The sequence below is a fragment of the Ipomoea triloba genome, chromosome 11 (genome assembly GCF_003576645.1).
Source record: "Ipomoea triloba cultivar NCNSP0323 chromosome 11, ASM357664v1".
In the NCBI taxonomy this organism is placed as follows: domain Eukaryota; kingdom Viridiplantae; phylum Streptophyta; class Magnoliopsida; order Solanales; family Convolvulaceae; genus Ipomoea; species Ipomoea triloba.
The window spans coordinates 3058672-3073488 of record NC_044926.1 but is presented as its reverse complement, the minus strand read 5'-3'; the positions used below and the strand labels follow the sequence as shown (position 1 = coordinate 3073488).

The window sequence follows — 14817 nt, the reverse complement described above, 5'->3', positions numbered from 1 at the left end:
TTATATTGACTTGATTCTTTTAAGTGTACGTCAACAATTTCATAGTGAGTGCTAAACTTGACTTTTTACCTTCCCTGTTTAATACAAGTCTATTGATTTTCTTAACTTGAGTCATAGATCCATGTTGTTTTGTGCACCCCAGGCAAACTTCCTATCTTTCCGAATTTTGTTCCTTTCAAGGAAATAATGATGGAACTTATCAAACTTTTGCTAGCTCAATTACATAATAGTAATAATAAGATAAATGCAAATATTAAAATGCCCAATGGTAAAAAGGGATACATTTTTGTTATATTGTAAATAAACAACATTGAAATTACTTATATATAAAGTCTGCATTCTGCTACTATTCCCTCTCTGCTTTCTTTCCGGCCTAGAGCAGTGATACAGAGGGAACAAAACAAAATCCCAGAAGCAGATCAGACTTGGTAACTTGAAAATGCATATATAAATCTATAAAGCCTTCAAACCATGGGTGAATATTCTGGAAAAACTGTCAATTTGTGTGACTAGCAGTGATAAACCAATCTCCAGACCACCTTCAATGTCCCTGGCTTTCCCAAAAGATATGGCACCAGTTAAATCAATGGAAGCAAATTCGAACTTTTTAGGCCTTCCCCATCCGAAATCAAGTTCATAGTAATCGAATTTAGGCGACCCAGCCACCGACAATGATCGATCAGGTTTCACCGCCGATAACAAAGCAAACCAATTTTCAGCGCCTTTGAAAACTCCGGACTCCTTGTCGTATAATTGCCCGCGAATGCTGTCTCCGATCAGGGCCGCAGCGTCTACCAACGCTTTCTCGCTAGTCAGTTGCTCAGTTTTTGCGAATCCAACCACTGCGGTGAGGCAATTGCCGAAGTAGTTTTCAGGCGCCGGTGGATCCAACCGTGCCCGGCACTCCGCCGCGCAGCCGAAGATCTCGTCTTCGTTGTCGGTGTTCTCTGTTTCTGGACCGTATCGGGATTTTACTAAGCAAGTCCATACGTACGAACAAATCACTGTAAATGAGGAGACATGTTTTTGTTCCGGTCGGTGCGCGAGGATGTGATTCTTGAGCCGTTGGATGTCGTCGCGGGTGAGAATGAATGTGAGGCGGGCCCGGTTGGTGATTAATGGGAGACGATGGACGTGTGTGTCCTCAATTTTGATGTTTTTAATGTTGTCCCAGAACAGAGATTCCAGTCCTTTCGGATCTCTGATCACTGTTCTGTCATACGACGGCTGAAATTCAGGTGGTAACGACAAAGACGATGTTTTGTTGTCGGCGAGATTAGAGAAGAACTCCCAGGCCTTCATGAACCCAAAGATGCTACTAGCGTCGCCGATTGCATGGTGGTTGGTCACGCCGATGCAAATCCCGACGTCCGGGAACAGCGTCACTTGTAACGCAAGCACGGGGACTACGGCGGAGCCGTCCGGTGCACGCGAAGCCGGCGGTAAGGCCGGAACAAGAGGATGAAAATCAGTACAGCTTTTCGCATGGTCGGAGGTGAGATGACCAAAATGACCCTCGTCGCCTGAATCAGACTCCGCCAGGACTAAAGGGACGGTGTCGCCTTCCTCGTAACGAATTTCCGGCAGGATAGAATTGTCTGGAGAAATAATCACCCTGCCGGCGAGAGGACTGTAGTGGCGAAGGGTGAGAGATAAAGAATGTTTCATCGCCGGAATTAGGGTTTCTAGGAAGTGGGTTCTTGAGATTGGGTGTTGGTAGAAGATGAGGCGGTGAACTGGGGTCATGTGCAGCCATAACAAGTCGAGAAACGTGAGGGGAAGAGTGATTTTGGGTGTCCCTTCCGGCGGTGGTGCCACCGGAATCTGCTCCAGATCGGTGACGCCTTTGGAGATGGCCATCGGATTTCGTGAAACTTTTTAATATTTAATAAGAAATAAGAAATTTCAGATTGGATCATTCTGTTGTATAGGGTCAGATGACATTTTATAGAATTCTGATACAGAGTAATTATATTATTCCGTATTAATATAGGATAGGTCAACTTTGCTGGCGCTAAACATGTTCTAATATCGTAAAAAGATCACATTGATTAACATTATTATAATAATATTATTATATTATTACGCACGATTTAACAACTCCATTGTGATTTGTTGGCATTTTATTCTTTTTTGGAATAAGAGGTTAATAGGTTATTCAACTAGATACAATAATGTTATTAAGCAATCGAATTTAAAAAATTTACAATTAAATTTTTAAATTAATTATTTCATGTAATTTCTTCAATTTGTGAGTTTCAAACCGCTAACCTTAAATTTAAAATATTTTAAGAGTAGCATCAGGTTGCTTAATAATGTTTTTCAGGTACATCAATGCACACAATCACACACCAAAAATGTTAATTCGTGAGTGAAGAACTTGAGCCGCCTTATATATATATATATATATATATATATATATATATATATATATATATATAAAATGATGACTAATCTCAACCGCTCATCGAGATTTATTAAGAGGAGGGTTTCAGTAAAACAAAAAGTATGAGATCAATTTTATAATTATTGAAAATTTTTAAGTTTTTAATATTTATAAAAACAACCTCACTTGTTTTTTCCTAATTTTTCCAACTACACTAACTGTTAATTTATTCAAATTGATGAATTAGATTACTTCCCACTTTTTACATATGAGTATAATCTTGATTTTTTTTTTTTTGAATGAGATTGGCCTTGATCAGAGTAATCTTATAATTTGATGTGAATACCAATTGTAGAATGTTAAAAAGAAAAAGAAAAAGAAGATAAAACATACAACTTTAATAGAACCAAAATAATAATGTTATATTCTCCTCTGATTTAACCTTCTTACATTGTAAGATTCGATTGATTCTTTTTATATTTGATTAATAAATAGAGTATATTTTTCTGTGATATGTGAAATTAGTCAATTCATGACAACTAATGAATACTTTCACGAACATTAGAAGATAGGGTCAATAGCAAAAAATATCATTATTTTAATTGAAAAAGAATACAAAAATAGGTCACACAATAATAATTGAAATGTGTATATACTTTGCTCAAAAATCGAGGGAAAAGTATTGGAAATAAATTTTTGGTATTGCAATTTATGACAAGAAAAGGCCAACAGCGGAAAATGTGTAGGTCAGTCTACCTACAACTTGCTTCTGGAGATTTATGCACAATTAAAAGAAAGTCCTCTTTTTTTTCTTCTTCTTCTTCTTTTTTTTTTTTAAAAAAAATAAAATAAAATTTATAGCTTCATGTATTAATTACTATGAATTTTTATGCGTAGGATCATAATGCTGGTATATCTATGCATATTTTTAAATAGTAATCATGCATTTTCTACTTTTTTTCGTCACTTGAATTTTTTATTTTTTACACGCAATGCTCAAAGATTTGAGCCTAATATTAAAATTTATTAAAAGAATTAATAAAAATAAAAATGTAAAAAAGTTGAATCCATATATGAGGAGAGTGAATATGTCATCGTTGACGATTTACTTTGCATTTCAAAAAGAGTTTCTTAATAAAAATACATAATACTTTAGAAACTGATAAATATTTTGTAAGAAAGAATCTTGTCAATATTATCTTTTTCTTTTTAATAATGTAACATCTTCTCTTTCACCGTTAGTATATCATTTATATATATACTCTGATGCATCAAATATTAATTCTAATAACAAATATGTTTATATAATTTATTTATTGAGGACATTATAATAAATTAAATCATATAACTTGAAATATTACCTTAACCAAATAAGATAATATTATATTTCCATTATCCAAACTAAATATATAAGATAATGGGACATTTCGTAAACCAAACATTCTTAAAAGCTATGAAAGGCTTTCAAATCCTGATAAAATTATCGAATTGAGTGGCGGGAAGTGACAAGCCAATCTCCAGTTGGACAGCACTTTCATGGTCCCTGGCTCCCCTCTCAGTTGCTTAGTCTTCGCATATCCGAAACAGGCCACCAGGCAATTGCCAAAGTAGTTTCCGGGTACCCGTGGATTCAGACGTAACCCACGATTAGTTGTATGGACCATAAATGCAATATATATTTTAATATGTTAAATATATATTATTTGTTTATTGAATGTACAATAATATATCAAAATAATGTACTTTTAAATAATGTATTAAAAATGTATTTATTATTTATGTTTTACACAAATGTGTGCACCATGCTCTATAAAATAATGATGTGGTACCAAAGTAGTTATTTGTCCATTTCAAAACCATGGAATGTAGCCAGCACAGATGACAATATTTTTATAGGCAACGCAACAGCAACAACATTGAAATTACTTATAAACTCTGATCTGCATTCTGCTATTATTCCCGGCCTAGAGCGCAGCAGTGATACGGAGTGAAGAAAATAAAATCCCAGAAGCAGATCAGACATACTAAATTGAAAATGCATATATAAACCTATAAAGCCTTCAAATCATGGGTGAAAATTGTGGAAAAACTGTGAATTTGTGTGAGTGGCAGTGATAAACCAACCTCCAGACCACCTTCAATGTCCCTAGCTTTACTTAAAGAAAAGGCACCAAATAAATCAATGGAAGCGAATTCGAACTTCTTAGGCCTTCCCCATCCGAAATCCAGCTCATAGTAATCGAATTTAGGCGACCCAGCCACGCTGATTGATCGCTCAGGTTTCGCCGCCGATAACAATGCAAACCAATCTTCAGCGCCTTTGAAAAGTCCAGACTCCTTGTCGTAGAGTTGCCGGCGAATACTGTCTCCGATCACGGCGGCAGCATCTACCAACGCTTTCTCGCCCGTCAGTTGCTTCGTCTTCGCGAATCCAATGACGAACGTGAGGCAATTGCCGAAGTAGTTTTCAGGCAACGGTGGATCCAACCGTGCCCGGCATTCCGCCGCGAAGCCGAAGAGCTCGTCTTCATCGTCGTCGATGTTGTCTGTTTCTGCACTATATCGGGATTTTACTAAGCAAGTCCATAGGTACGAAGAAATGAGTGTAAATGAGGAGACATGTTTTAGTTCCGGTCGGTGAGCGAGGATGTGATTCTTGAGCCTTTGGATGTCGTCCCGGGTCAGCATGTATGTGACCCGGACCCGGTTGGTGAATAACGGAAGACGATGGACGTGTGTGTCCTCAATTTTGATGTTTTTAATGTTGCCCCAGAACAGAGATTCCAGTCCTTTTGGATCTCTGATCACTGTTCTGTCGTACGACGGCAGAAATTCCGGTGGTAACGATACAGACGATGTTGTCTTGTCGGCGATATTAGAGAAGAATTCCCAGGCCTTCATGAAAATCAGTACAGCTTTTTGCTTGGTCGGAGGTGAGATGATCAAAATCACCCTCAGACTCCGCCAGGACTAAAGGGACGGTGTCGCCTTCCTCGTAACGAATTTCCGACAGGATAGAATTGTCGGGAGAAACAATCAACTTTCCGGCGAGGGGAGTGTAGTGGCGAAGGGTGAGAGATAAAGAATGTTTCATCGCCGGAATCACGGTTTCTAGGAAGTGGGTTCTTGAGATTGGGTGTTGGTAGAAGATGAGGCGGTGAACTGAGGTCATGTGTAGCCATAACAAGTCGAGAAACGTGAAGGGAAGAGTTATTTTGGGTGTCCCCTCCGGCGATGGTGCCACCGGAATCTGCTCCAGAACGGTGATGTTTTCGGAGATGGCCATCGGATATCGTGTGGTTGGTTAATATTTAATTTGAAATTTCAGATTAGACGACTTAATCGTATAAGGTCAGGAAATGTTTATATAATTCTGATTGCAATCATTGTATATGTGGACCATGAATATAAGGTATATTTTTATTATACTAAAGTACATTATTTTAGAGTATATTACTTTTGTACTGAAGGTACATTATTTCATATACTTTATACAAAAATAATGAAATTTGTTTATGGTTCACACAGCTACGTGAATCATGGTCCACACAATAATTACCCTCTAATAGGGAGTTCTTTCAAAAAAAAATTGTGATAGGGAGTAATTAATACGATGGCCCAACTTTGCCTAACTTTGCCTGCCCAAAATTTAATTTCTACGAATCTTAGTACTGTAATTTGTCAATGACTATTGACTGGCACTAAAGATGTTAACGTAATTTCGTAAAAAGACCACATTGAAATGCCTCTTTTATTATTTTAATTTTATTCTCCGTATTACATATGATTCAACAACTCCATTGTTGATTTGTTGACATTTTAATATTTTGTTAAAAGTAAAAAAGTTAACACCATTTATAATCACTTTACTCTACTTTTTCTTTTTATTTGTTTTTTTTTTCTTTCTAACAACTCTTTTGTGATTAAGTGAATTGATAGTGTGAATAGTAATTGAACTCGTAACCTTTATATACGAAAATTATAGTTCACTCAATCACTAACTCCTTCTACTTTGTGGTTACTCTTTACTCTACTTTTACTTTATGGGTGATGGATAATTGATTTTATAGTTAAAATTAGGATGACTAATAGTTTTCGACCGAATTTTGGCGTCTCAGAAAGGGTCTTAGAAATGTTAGGGACAGAGGGTTTTGCAATGTTGTTGTTCAGCTAGACTCATGAGCAATTGTCAATGTCATTGGAGGAGAGAATTAGGGTCGTTTACTTATTTTCCTGTTTTTCCATTTTCATTTCTTTAGTTTTCCATTTTTCCTTCTTCATTCCTCCAGTTTTCCAATTTTTCCTCTTAATTTCTTCAATTTTTTCATTTCGTTAGTTTTAGTACATAGTTTGATTACAAAACAAAATACTCAAAACTTCATTAAATACAGTCATCCCATAAAACATTTGTATATTTATACAACAAAGATAATGATAATAATAATAATAATAATAACAAAAACAACAACAACAACAACAACAATAATAATAAAAATAAAGATAATAATAATAACAATAATAACAACAACAATAATAATAAAGATGATGATAATAATAATAATAATAACAATAACAACAACAACAACAACAACAACAACAACAACAACAATAATAATAATAATAATAATAATAATAAAGATAATAATAATAACAACAACAACAACAACAACAACAACAATAATAATAATAATAATAATAATAATAATAATAAAGATAACAATAATAACAATAATAACAACAACAACAACAACAACAACAACAACAATAATAATAATAATAATAATAATAATAAGCTCTTTTTTTTGAGAACAAAAGAAATTAGCTTAAGAAGAAGAAAAGGAAAAGAATAGGATAATAAAGATACATGGCTACAGCGCAAGAAGAAGAAAAGAAATTAGCCTAACAGGTTTCGAACCTGGGACCTCAGGGCCAGCAAAGCATGCAGCGCAAGAAAAAGAAAAGAAGAAATTAGCTTAAGAAGGCCATGCCCAATAAGTTGCGAACCTGGGACCTCCGAATTAGCGAAGTACTGGTACTGACGTACTGTTCACCGGCCCGTTTTCCATTTGGAAAAATGGAGAAGTCCATTTTGACTCTCTCCAAATTTGTATAGAAATGGAAGAATGGAGATGGAAAGTCATTTTAGAGAATTGGTTTTAGTAAACAAGTTTTCCATTTTCTATTTTTTTCACTTCCTCATTTCTTCATTTTTTTTGAAAAATCTTATATTTTTTCAAGTTGCTAAACGACCCCTCAGGCTCTCAAGGACGAAAGCAGCGACTCCCACTTTGAATTGTAAAGAGAATTTATCCCAACTACACATTTTTTGAGTTTCTCATGTTCTGAAATAATGTAACAGTTAGTGCTTGGCATGCAATGATGATGGATCAATTGCCAAGGGCATAAAAGACCTCCTTGAGTTCGACGTCGTTGGCTCCTCTTCCAAGAGGTTCTGAGGGCATCAGGTTGCTTTAGGTGCACCAATACACACACTCACACACCAAAAGTGTTAATTCGTGAGTAAAGAACTTGAATCGCTTTCTTTATGTGTGCGCGTTGCTGGGCATAATTAAGTGAGAACATGTGGTCCTTCCATAAAAAGTGAGGACTAATATCAGTTGCTCATAGTTCATTAATAATTGAATGCTTTAGTAAAACAAAAAAGAGTTAATTCCAGCAATGGTCCTCCGATTATGTTGATTTTCCAAAATTAGTTCTCGACTTTTAATTTGGACAATTTAAGTCTCTTGACTTTCAAATTCTTTCCAACGTTGGTCCTTTCATCAAATTTTGGTTAAATTAAAATCAAATGAAGGGGTAAAATTGTTCGTTCACTTGTATACTCATATTTCGTATGTCTTATACGCTATATATATGAATATAATATCAGTCGAAGAGACATTGACTGAGATTATATGGCTTCGATTGAGACTTTGACTGAGATTATATATTCATATATACAGCGTATAGGACAGGAGAAATACGAGTAACAATACACTAAACAGGTGAACGGACAATTTTACCCTTTCATTTGACCTCAACTTAACCAAAATTTGACGAAAGGACCAACATTGGAAAGAATTTGAAAGTCAATGGACCTAAATTGTCCAAATTAAAAGTAGGAGACTAATTTTGGAAAATCAACATAGTCGGAAGACCATCGCAAGAATTAACTCAACAAAAAATATAGGATAAATTTTATAATTACGTACTAAAAACTTTTAAGTTTTGAATATTTACAAAAAGAAGCTCACTTTTTTTCTCCTTATTTATAAAGCAAAATCCCAGAAGCAGATCAGACTTACTAAATTGAAAATGCATATATAAACCTATAAAGCCTTCAAATCATGGGTGAAAATTGTGGAAAAACTGTGAATTTGTGTGAGTGGCAGTGATAAACCAACCTCCAGACCACCTTCAATGTCCCTAGCTTTACTTAAAGAAAAGGCACTAAATAAATCAATGGAAGCAAATTCGAACTTCTTAGGCCTTCCCCATCCGAAATCCAGCTCATAGTAATCGAATTTAGGCGACCCAGCCACGCTCAATGATCGGTCAGGTTTCGCCGTCGATAACAATGCAAACCAATCTTCAGCGCCTTTGAAAACTCCAGACTCCTTGTTGTACAGTTGGCCGCGAATGCTGTCTCCGATCAGGGCCGCAGCGTCTACCAACGCTTTCTCGCCCGTCAGTTGCTTCGTCTTCGCGAATACAACGACGAACGTGAGGCAATTGCCGAAGTAGTTTTCAGGCAACGGTGGATCCAACCGTGCCCGGCATTCCGCCGCGCAGCCGAAGATCTCGTCTTCATTGTCGGTGTTCTCTGTTTCTGGACCATATCGGGATTTTACTAGGCAAGTCCATACGTAGGAACAAATCACTGTAAATGAGGAGACATGTTTTTGTTCCGGTCGGTGAGCGAGGATGTGATTCTTGAGCCTTTGGATGTCGTCCCGGGTCAGAATGTATGTGACCCGGACCCGGTTGGTGATTAACGGAACACGATGGACGTGTGTGTCCTCAATTTTGATGTTTTTAATGTTGTCCCAGAACAGAGATTCAAGTCCCTTCGGATCTCTGATCACTGTTCTGTCGTACGACGGCAGAAATTCCGGTGGTAACGATACAGACGATGTTGTCTTGTCGGCGAGATTAGAGAAGAATTCCCAGGCCTTCATGAAACTAAAGATGCTACTAGCGTCGCCGATTACATGGTGGTTGGTCACGCCGACACAAATCCCGACGTCCGGGAATAGCGTCACTTGTAGCGCAAGCACGGGGACAACGGCGGAGCCGTCCGGTGCACGCGAAACCGGCGGTAAGGCCGGAACAAGAGGATGAAAATCAGTACAGCTTTTGGCATGGTCGGAGGTGAGATGACCAAAATCACCCTCAGACTCCGCCAGGACTAAAGGGACGGTGTCGCCTTCCACGTAACGAATTTCGGGAAGGATAGAATTGTCAGGAGAAACAATCAGCCTGCCGGCGAGGGGACTGTAGTGGCGAAGGGTGAGAGATAAAGAATGTTTCATCGCCGGAATTAGGGTTTCTAGGAAGTGGGTTCTTGAGATTGGGTGTTGGTAGAAGATGAGGCGGTGGACAGGGTCTCTGTGCACCCATATCACGTCGAGAAACGTGAAGCGGAGAGTGATTTTGGGTGTCCCTTCCGGCGATGGTGCCACCGGAATCTGCTCCAGAACGGTGATGTTTTTGGAGATGGACATCGGATATCGTGTGGTTGGTTAATTTTTAATTTTAAATTTCAGATTAGACGACTTAGTCGTATAGGGTCAGAAGATATTTATAGAATTCTGATGGGGAGTAGTTAATACGATGGGTCTACTTTGCGTACCCAAAATTTAATTTCTACGAATGTTAGTACACTCTAATTTGTCAATGACTATTTGCTGGCACTGTAAAGATGTTACCGTAATTTCGTAAAAAGACCACATTGAAATGCGCCTTTTATTATTTTAATTTTATTCTCCGTATCACATTCGATTCAACAACTTCATTGTTTATTTGTTGACATTTTAATATTTTTTTACAGTAATAAGTTAACACCATTTATAATCACTTTACTCTATATTTTCTTTTTATTTATTTTTTTTAAGAAGACCCTTTTGTGATGAACTCGATTGATTGTGTCAGTAATAATCTCTACCGTTCATTTGAGGGTTTTAGTAAAATAAAAAACACAAGATTAATAGGTAGTACTAAAAAAAATAATAAATAAATAGAGTACATTTTTGTTATAATAGGTGAGAGTAGTCAATTCATGCCAACTAATAATGAATACTATCAAAAAAATTAGAAGATAAGGTAAAGAGTAAACAATATCATTATTTTAATTGAAAAGTATATAAAAATAGGTCACACGATGATAATGATTAAAATGTGTATATACTTTACTCAATAATTGAGGGAGAAAATGTTGGAAATAAATTTTTGGTATTACAATTTATGACAAGAAAATGACCGACATCAGAAAATGTAAAAAAACAATCATAGTCCGCAAATTATACCGTGCATCACGGTGCACACAGCAATGTGCACCATGTACGTAAATGTAGGGGTGTAAACAAATCGAATTGAGTCAAATATCTTTATATTCGATTCGAATTCGACTATTTTGAGAACTATTCGAATTCGTGTTCGATAAATATTCGAATCTAAAGTTTTAGTCGTATTCGATTCGGCTACATATTCGAATATATTCAATTCAACTCGAATATTCGAATTCAAAATGCCTAACTTAAATTTTTTTACAAGGTCTCCAATAAATTAAGATAAAATGTAATAAAATTGTAAATTTAAATAGCATAAAATTTTCTATTAATATATTAATTAATTAATATATATATATATATAAAATCAAATATATTATGATTCGTATTCGATTCGAATCAAATTCAATTCGAAATATATATTCAAATTCGGATTCGTATTCGAATAATTCGAATAGGTATCGAAATATTCGAATTCGAATCACGAATCGAACTAAAAATATTTGATTTGTTTACACCCATATGTAAACAACGTCGTTTTGAGCATTGTAAACTAACTGTCCCTTTTTTTGGAAATTACGTTTCCTGTTCCGGGCGGTCTGTGTATTTATGTTAATATTCTGTGTATTCTAGGTAATCGCTTTGTGTATTCCAGGCAATCATTCTGTGTATTCTAGGCAACCGTTCTGTGTATTCATGTCAGTAACACATGTTGTGATGTGTTTGTGCATTCGAATGTTTAGGAGGATGAGTTCTGTGTATTTCGTGTCAATATTCTGTGTATTCATGTTATTAACACAGGTTGTGATGTGTTTGTGCATTAGAATGTTAGGAGGATGAGTTCTTTGTATTTTGTGTCAATATTCTTTGTATTCTGAGCAAACATTCTGTATATTTTAGGCAAACGTTCTGTGTAATCTAGATAATGATTTTGTGTATTATAGATAATTAATTTCCTGGAGTCATTCGCGTCCGCGTCCACTAACATCGAAACGACGTCGTTTTGGACCATGGTGCACATTGCTATATGCACCGTGGTGCACGATATAACGATTGATCATAGTCTACCTAGTTGCACAGTTATGGTATGTAATAAGTGTATCTGGGATTTTGGAGATTTCTGCACAATTAATAAAATCCTTTTTATTTTATTTTATTTTATTTTAATTTCTAGCTTCATTTATTAATTACTAGGAATTTTTATTTGTAGGGTTGTAATGGGGTTGTATCTAATGCATACTTTCTGATGGTTAAAATTTGAAGTGAACAAAAAATAATTTCTGATCAAATGAAAATTACTATATCAAAAGTTATATGCTCATGGCGTCCCCGCACCCTGCCTCTAATAACATTTCTTAGATCTAACGTTTATCAGTAACCAAAAAGCTATAGATCTTAGTAAATGTGCAACTATATATTATTTCCTCGTACTGGCACAAATTTTTTAGGCAAAGCAACAGCAACAACATTGAAATTACTTATAAACTCTGCATTCTGCTATTATTCCCTCTCCGCTTTCTTTCCGGCCTAGAGCAGTGATACGGAGTGAACGAAACAAAATCCCAGAAGCAGATCAGACTTACTAAATTGAAAATGCATATATAAACCTATAGAGCCTTCAAACCATGGGTGAAAATTGTGGAAAAACTTTCAATTTGTGTGAGTGGCAGTGATAAACCAACCTCCAGACCACCTTCAATGTCCCTGGCTTTACTTAAAGAAAAGGAACTAAATAAATCAATGGAAGCAAATTCGAACTTCTTAGGCCTTCCCCATCCGAAATCCAGCTCATAGTAATCGAATTTAGGCGACCCAGCCACGCTGAATGATCGGTCAGGTTTCGCCGCCGATAACACTGCAAACCAATCTTCAGCGCCTTTGAAAAGTCCAGACTCCTTGTCGTAGAGTTGGCGGCGAATGCTGTCTCCGATCACGGCGGCAGCATCTACCAACGCTTTCTCGCCCGTCAGTTGCTTCGTCTTCGCGAATCCAATGACGAACGTGAGGCAATTGCCGAAGTAGTTTTCAGGCAACGGTGGATCCAACCGTGCCCGGCATTCCGCCGCGCAGCCGAAGAGCTCGTCTTCATCGTCGTCTGTTTCTGCACCATATCGCGATTTTAATAAGCAAGTCCATAGGTACGAAGAAATGAGTGTAAATGAGGAGACATGTTTTAGTTCCGGTGGGTGCGCGAGGATGTGATTCTTGAGCCTTTGGATGTCGTCCCGGGTCAGAATGTATGTGACCCGGACCCGGTTGGTGATTAATGGGAGACGATGGACGTGTGTGTCCTCAATTTTGATGTTTTTAATGTTGTCCCAGAACAGAGATTCCAGCCCTTTCGGAGCTCTGATCACTGTTCTGTCGTACGACGGCACAAATTCCGGTGGTAACGACACAGGCGATGAATTCTTGTCGGCGATGTTAGAGAAGAATTCCCAGGCCTTCATGAAACCGAAGATGCTACTAGCGTCGCCGGCTGCATGGTGGTTTGTCACGCCGACAGAAATCCCGACGTCCGGGAACAGCGTCACTTGTAGCGCAAGCAGGGGGACAACGGTGTAGCCGTCCGGTGCACGTGAAGCCGGCGGTAAGGCCGGAACAAGAGGATGAAAATCAGTACAGCTTTTGGCATGGTCGGAGGTGAGATGACCAAAATCACCCTCAGACTCCGCCAGGACTAAAGGGACGGTGTCGCCTTCCTCGTAACGAATTTCCGGCAGGATAGAATTGTCGGGAGAAACAATCAACTTTCCGGCGAGGGGACTGTAGTGGCGAAGGGTGAGAGATAAAGAATGTTTCATCGCCGGAACCACGGTTTCTAGGTACTGGGTTCTTGAGATTGGGTGTTGGTAGAAGATGAGGCGGTGAACTGGGGTCATGTGTAGCCATAACAAGTCGAGAAACGTGAAGGGAAGAGTGATTTTGGGTGTCCCCTCCGGCGATGGTGCCACCGGAATCTGCTCCAGAACGGTGACGTTTTCGGAGATGGCCATCGGATATCGTGTGGTTGGTTAATATTTAATTTGAAATTTCAGATTAGATTAGACGACTTAGTCGTATAAGGTCAGGAAATCTTAAAATAATATAAAGAGTCACTTATAATTTGCCCAAGACTTTTTCCGGTGGAATTTCTTGTACCTTGTGCTTTTGCGAATGTGCTTTGCAAACAGAATGCCATATTTGCCCTTGCAGATGATCGGCCGTCCAAATTCAGGCCGCTTAAATACAACTCTAACACTATTTGCATGGGCCTTCTTTGAATATTATATCCGCATGCTATGTATACACAATTTAGGATTCAATATTATATTATTAACATGCATACCCACTCCTCCACTAAGCAAACCAACTCCATTAATTTTTGTATGTGTATGTGTTGTCATGGGGAATAAAACAAAGAAGGGTGGGAGACTACTGCATGACTCATTACGCATTATTAACAATGGACAATACTGATAAAACAAAAACAAGATGCAAAAAAATGCAATAATAGAAGGGTTGGAGACCACAACATAAACAAGATCTACAAAACAAAAAAAAGATCTACAAAACAAAAAAAAAAAAATAATGACAAGATTAAGAAGACCATAAATATATATAAAAAATAACAAAAAAAAAACAATAATGACAAGATTAAGAAGACCATAAATATATATAAAAAATGAAGTGATTGGATTTTTTTTTTGTTGTGTCAGAATAGTTAGCCGCCACCATCAATAATGAGAAAGATAAGATCGCGTAAACCTGTTATTTGGTGAATACAAAAACAAAATGATAGGAGTGATTGGATTGGACAACCAAATTCACTATGCTTAAAGAACAAATCGACATTTAGGGTGTGGTACCACGTGACTCATGCTGCACTTACAAGGTATATAAAATAACATTGAAATCAATGCCAAAAACAGTTTTAAAAACATT

At 37.1% G+C, this 14817-nt stretch overlaps 5 protein-coding genes across 5 annotated transcripts; all 5 read right to left on the bottom strand.

The window, feature by feature from the left end:
- Positions 1–199: 199 nt before the first annotated feature.
- Positions 200–1956, bottom strand: LOC115997043 (phenolic glucoside malonyltransferase 1-like). Its single transcript, XM_031236493.1, has one exon. The coding sequence runs from the start codon at positions 1858–1860 to the stop codon at positions 454–456; it is 1407 nt and encodes a 468-aa protein (XP_031092353.1). The 5' UTR covers positions 1861–1956; the 3' UTR covers positions 200–453.
- A 2452-nt stretch (positions 1957–4408) lies between these two features.
- LOC115997512 (malonyl-coenzyme A:anthocyanin 3-O-glucoside-6''-O-malonyltransferase-like) lies at positions 4409–5708 on the bottom strand. Its single transcript, XM_031237079.1, has one exon. The coding sequence runs from the start codon at positions 5670–5672 to the stop codon at positions 5262–5264; it is 411 nt and encodes a 136-aa protein (XP_031092939.1). The 5' UTR covers positions 5673–5708; the 3' UTR covers positions 4409–5261.
- On the bottom strand, positions 4436–5074 carry LOC115996971 (phenolic glucoside malonyltransferase 1-like). The gene has a single exon (XM_031236418.1). It carries the CDS (start codon positions 5072–5074, stop codon positions 4436–4438), a length of 639 nt encoding a protein of 212 aa, XP_031092278.1.
- Positions 5709–8575: 2867 nt separating the features above from the next.
- LOC115997511 (phenolic glucoside malonyltransferase 1-like) lies at positions 8576–10170 on the bottom strand. Its single transcript, XM_031237078.1, has one exon. It carries the CDS (start codon positions 10108–10110, stop codon positions 8716–8718), a length of 1395 nt encoding a protein of 464 aa, XP_031092938.1. The 5' UTR covers positions 10111–10170; the 3' UTR covers positions 8576–8715.
- Positions 10171–12203: 2033 nt separating this feature from the next.
- LOC115996198 (phenolic glucoside malonyltransferase 1-like) lies at positions 12204–13925 on the bottom strand. The gene has a single exon (XM_031235344.1). The coding sequence runs from the start codon at positions 13887–13889 to the stop codon at positions 12501–12503; it is 1389 nt and encodes a 462-aa protein (XP_031091204.1). The 5' UTR covers positions 13890–13925; the 3' UTR covers positions 12204–12500.
- Between the last annotated feature and the right edge of the window lie 892 nt (positions 13926–14817).

What these genes read in the sequence shown, in the direction of transcription:
- LOC115997511 (XM_031237078.1), bottom strand. Translation starts at nt 10,110, where the DNA reads ATGTCCATCTCCAAAAACATCACCGTTCTGGAGCAGATTCCGGTGGCA.
- LOC115996198 (XM_031235344.1), bottom strand. Translation starts at nt 13,889, where the DNA reads ATGGCCATCTCCGAAAACGTCACCGTTCTGGAGCAGATTCCGGTGGCA.
- LOC115997512 (XM_031237079.1), bottom strand. Translation starts at nt 5,672, where the DNA reads ATGGCCATCTCCGAAAACATCACCGTTCTGGAGCAGATTCCGGTGGCA.
- LOC115997043 (XM_031236493.1), bottom strand. Translation starts at nt 1,860, where the DNA reads ATGGCCATCTCCAAAGGCGTCACCGATCTGGAGCAGATTCCGGTGGCA.
- LOC115996971 (XM_031236418.1), bottom strand. Translation starts at nt 5,074, where the DNA reads ATGCTGACCCGGGACGACATCCAAAGGCTCAAGAATCACATCCTCGCT.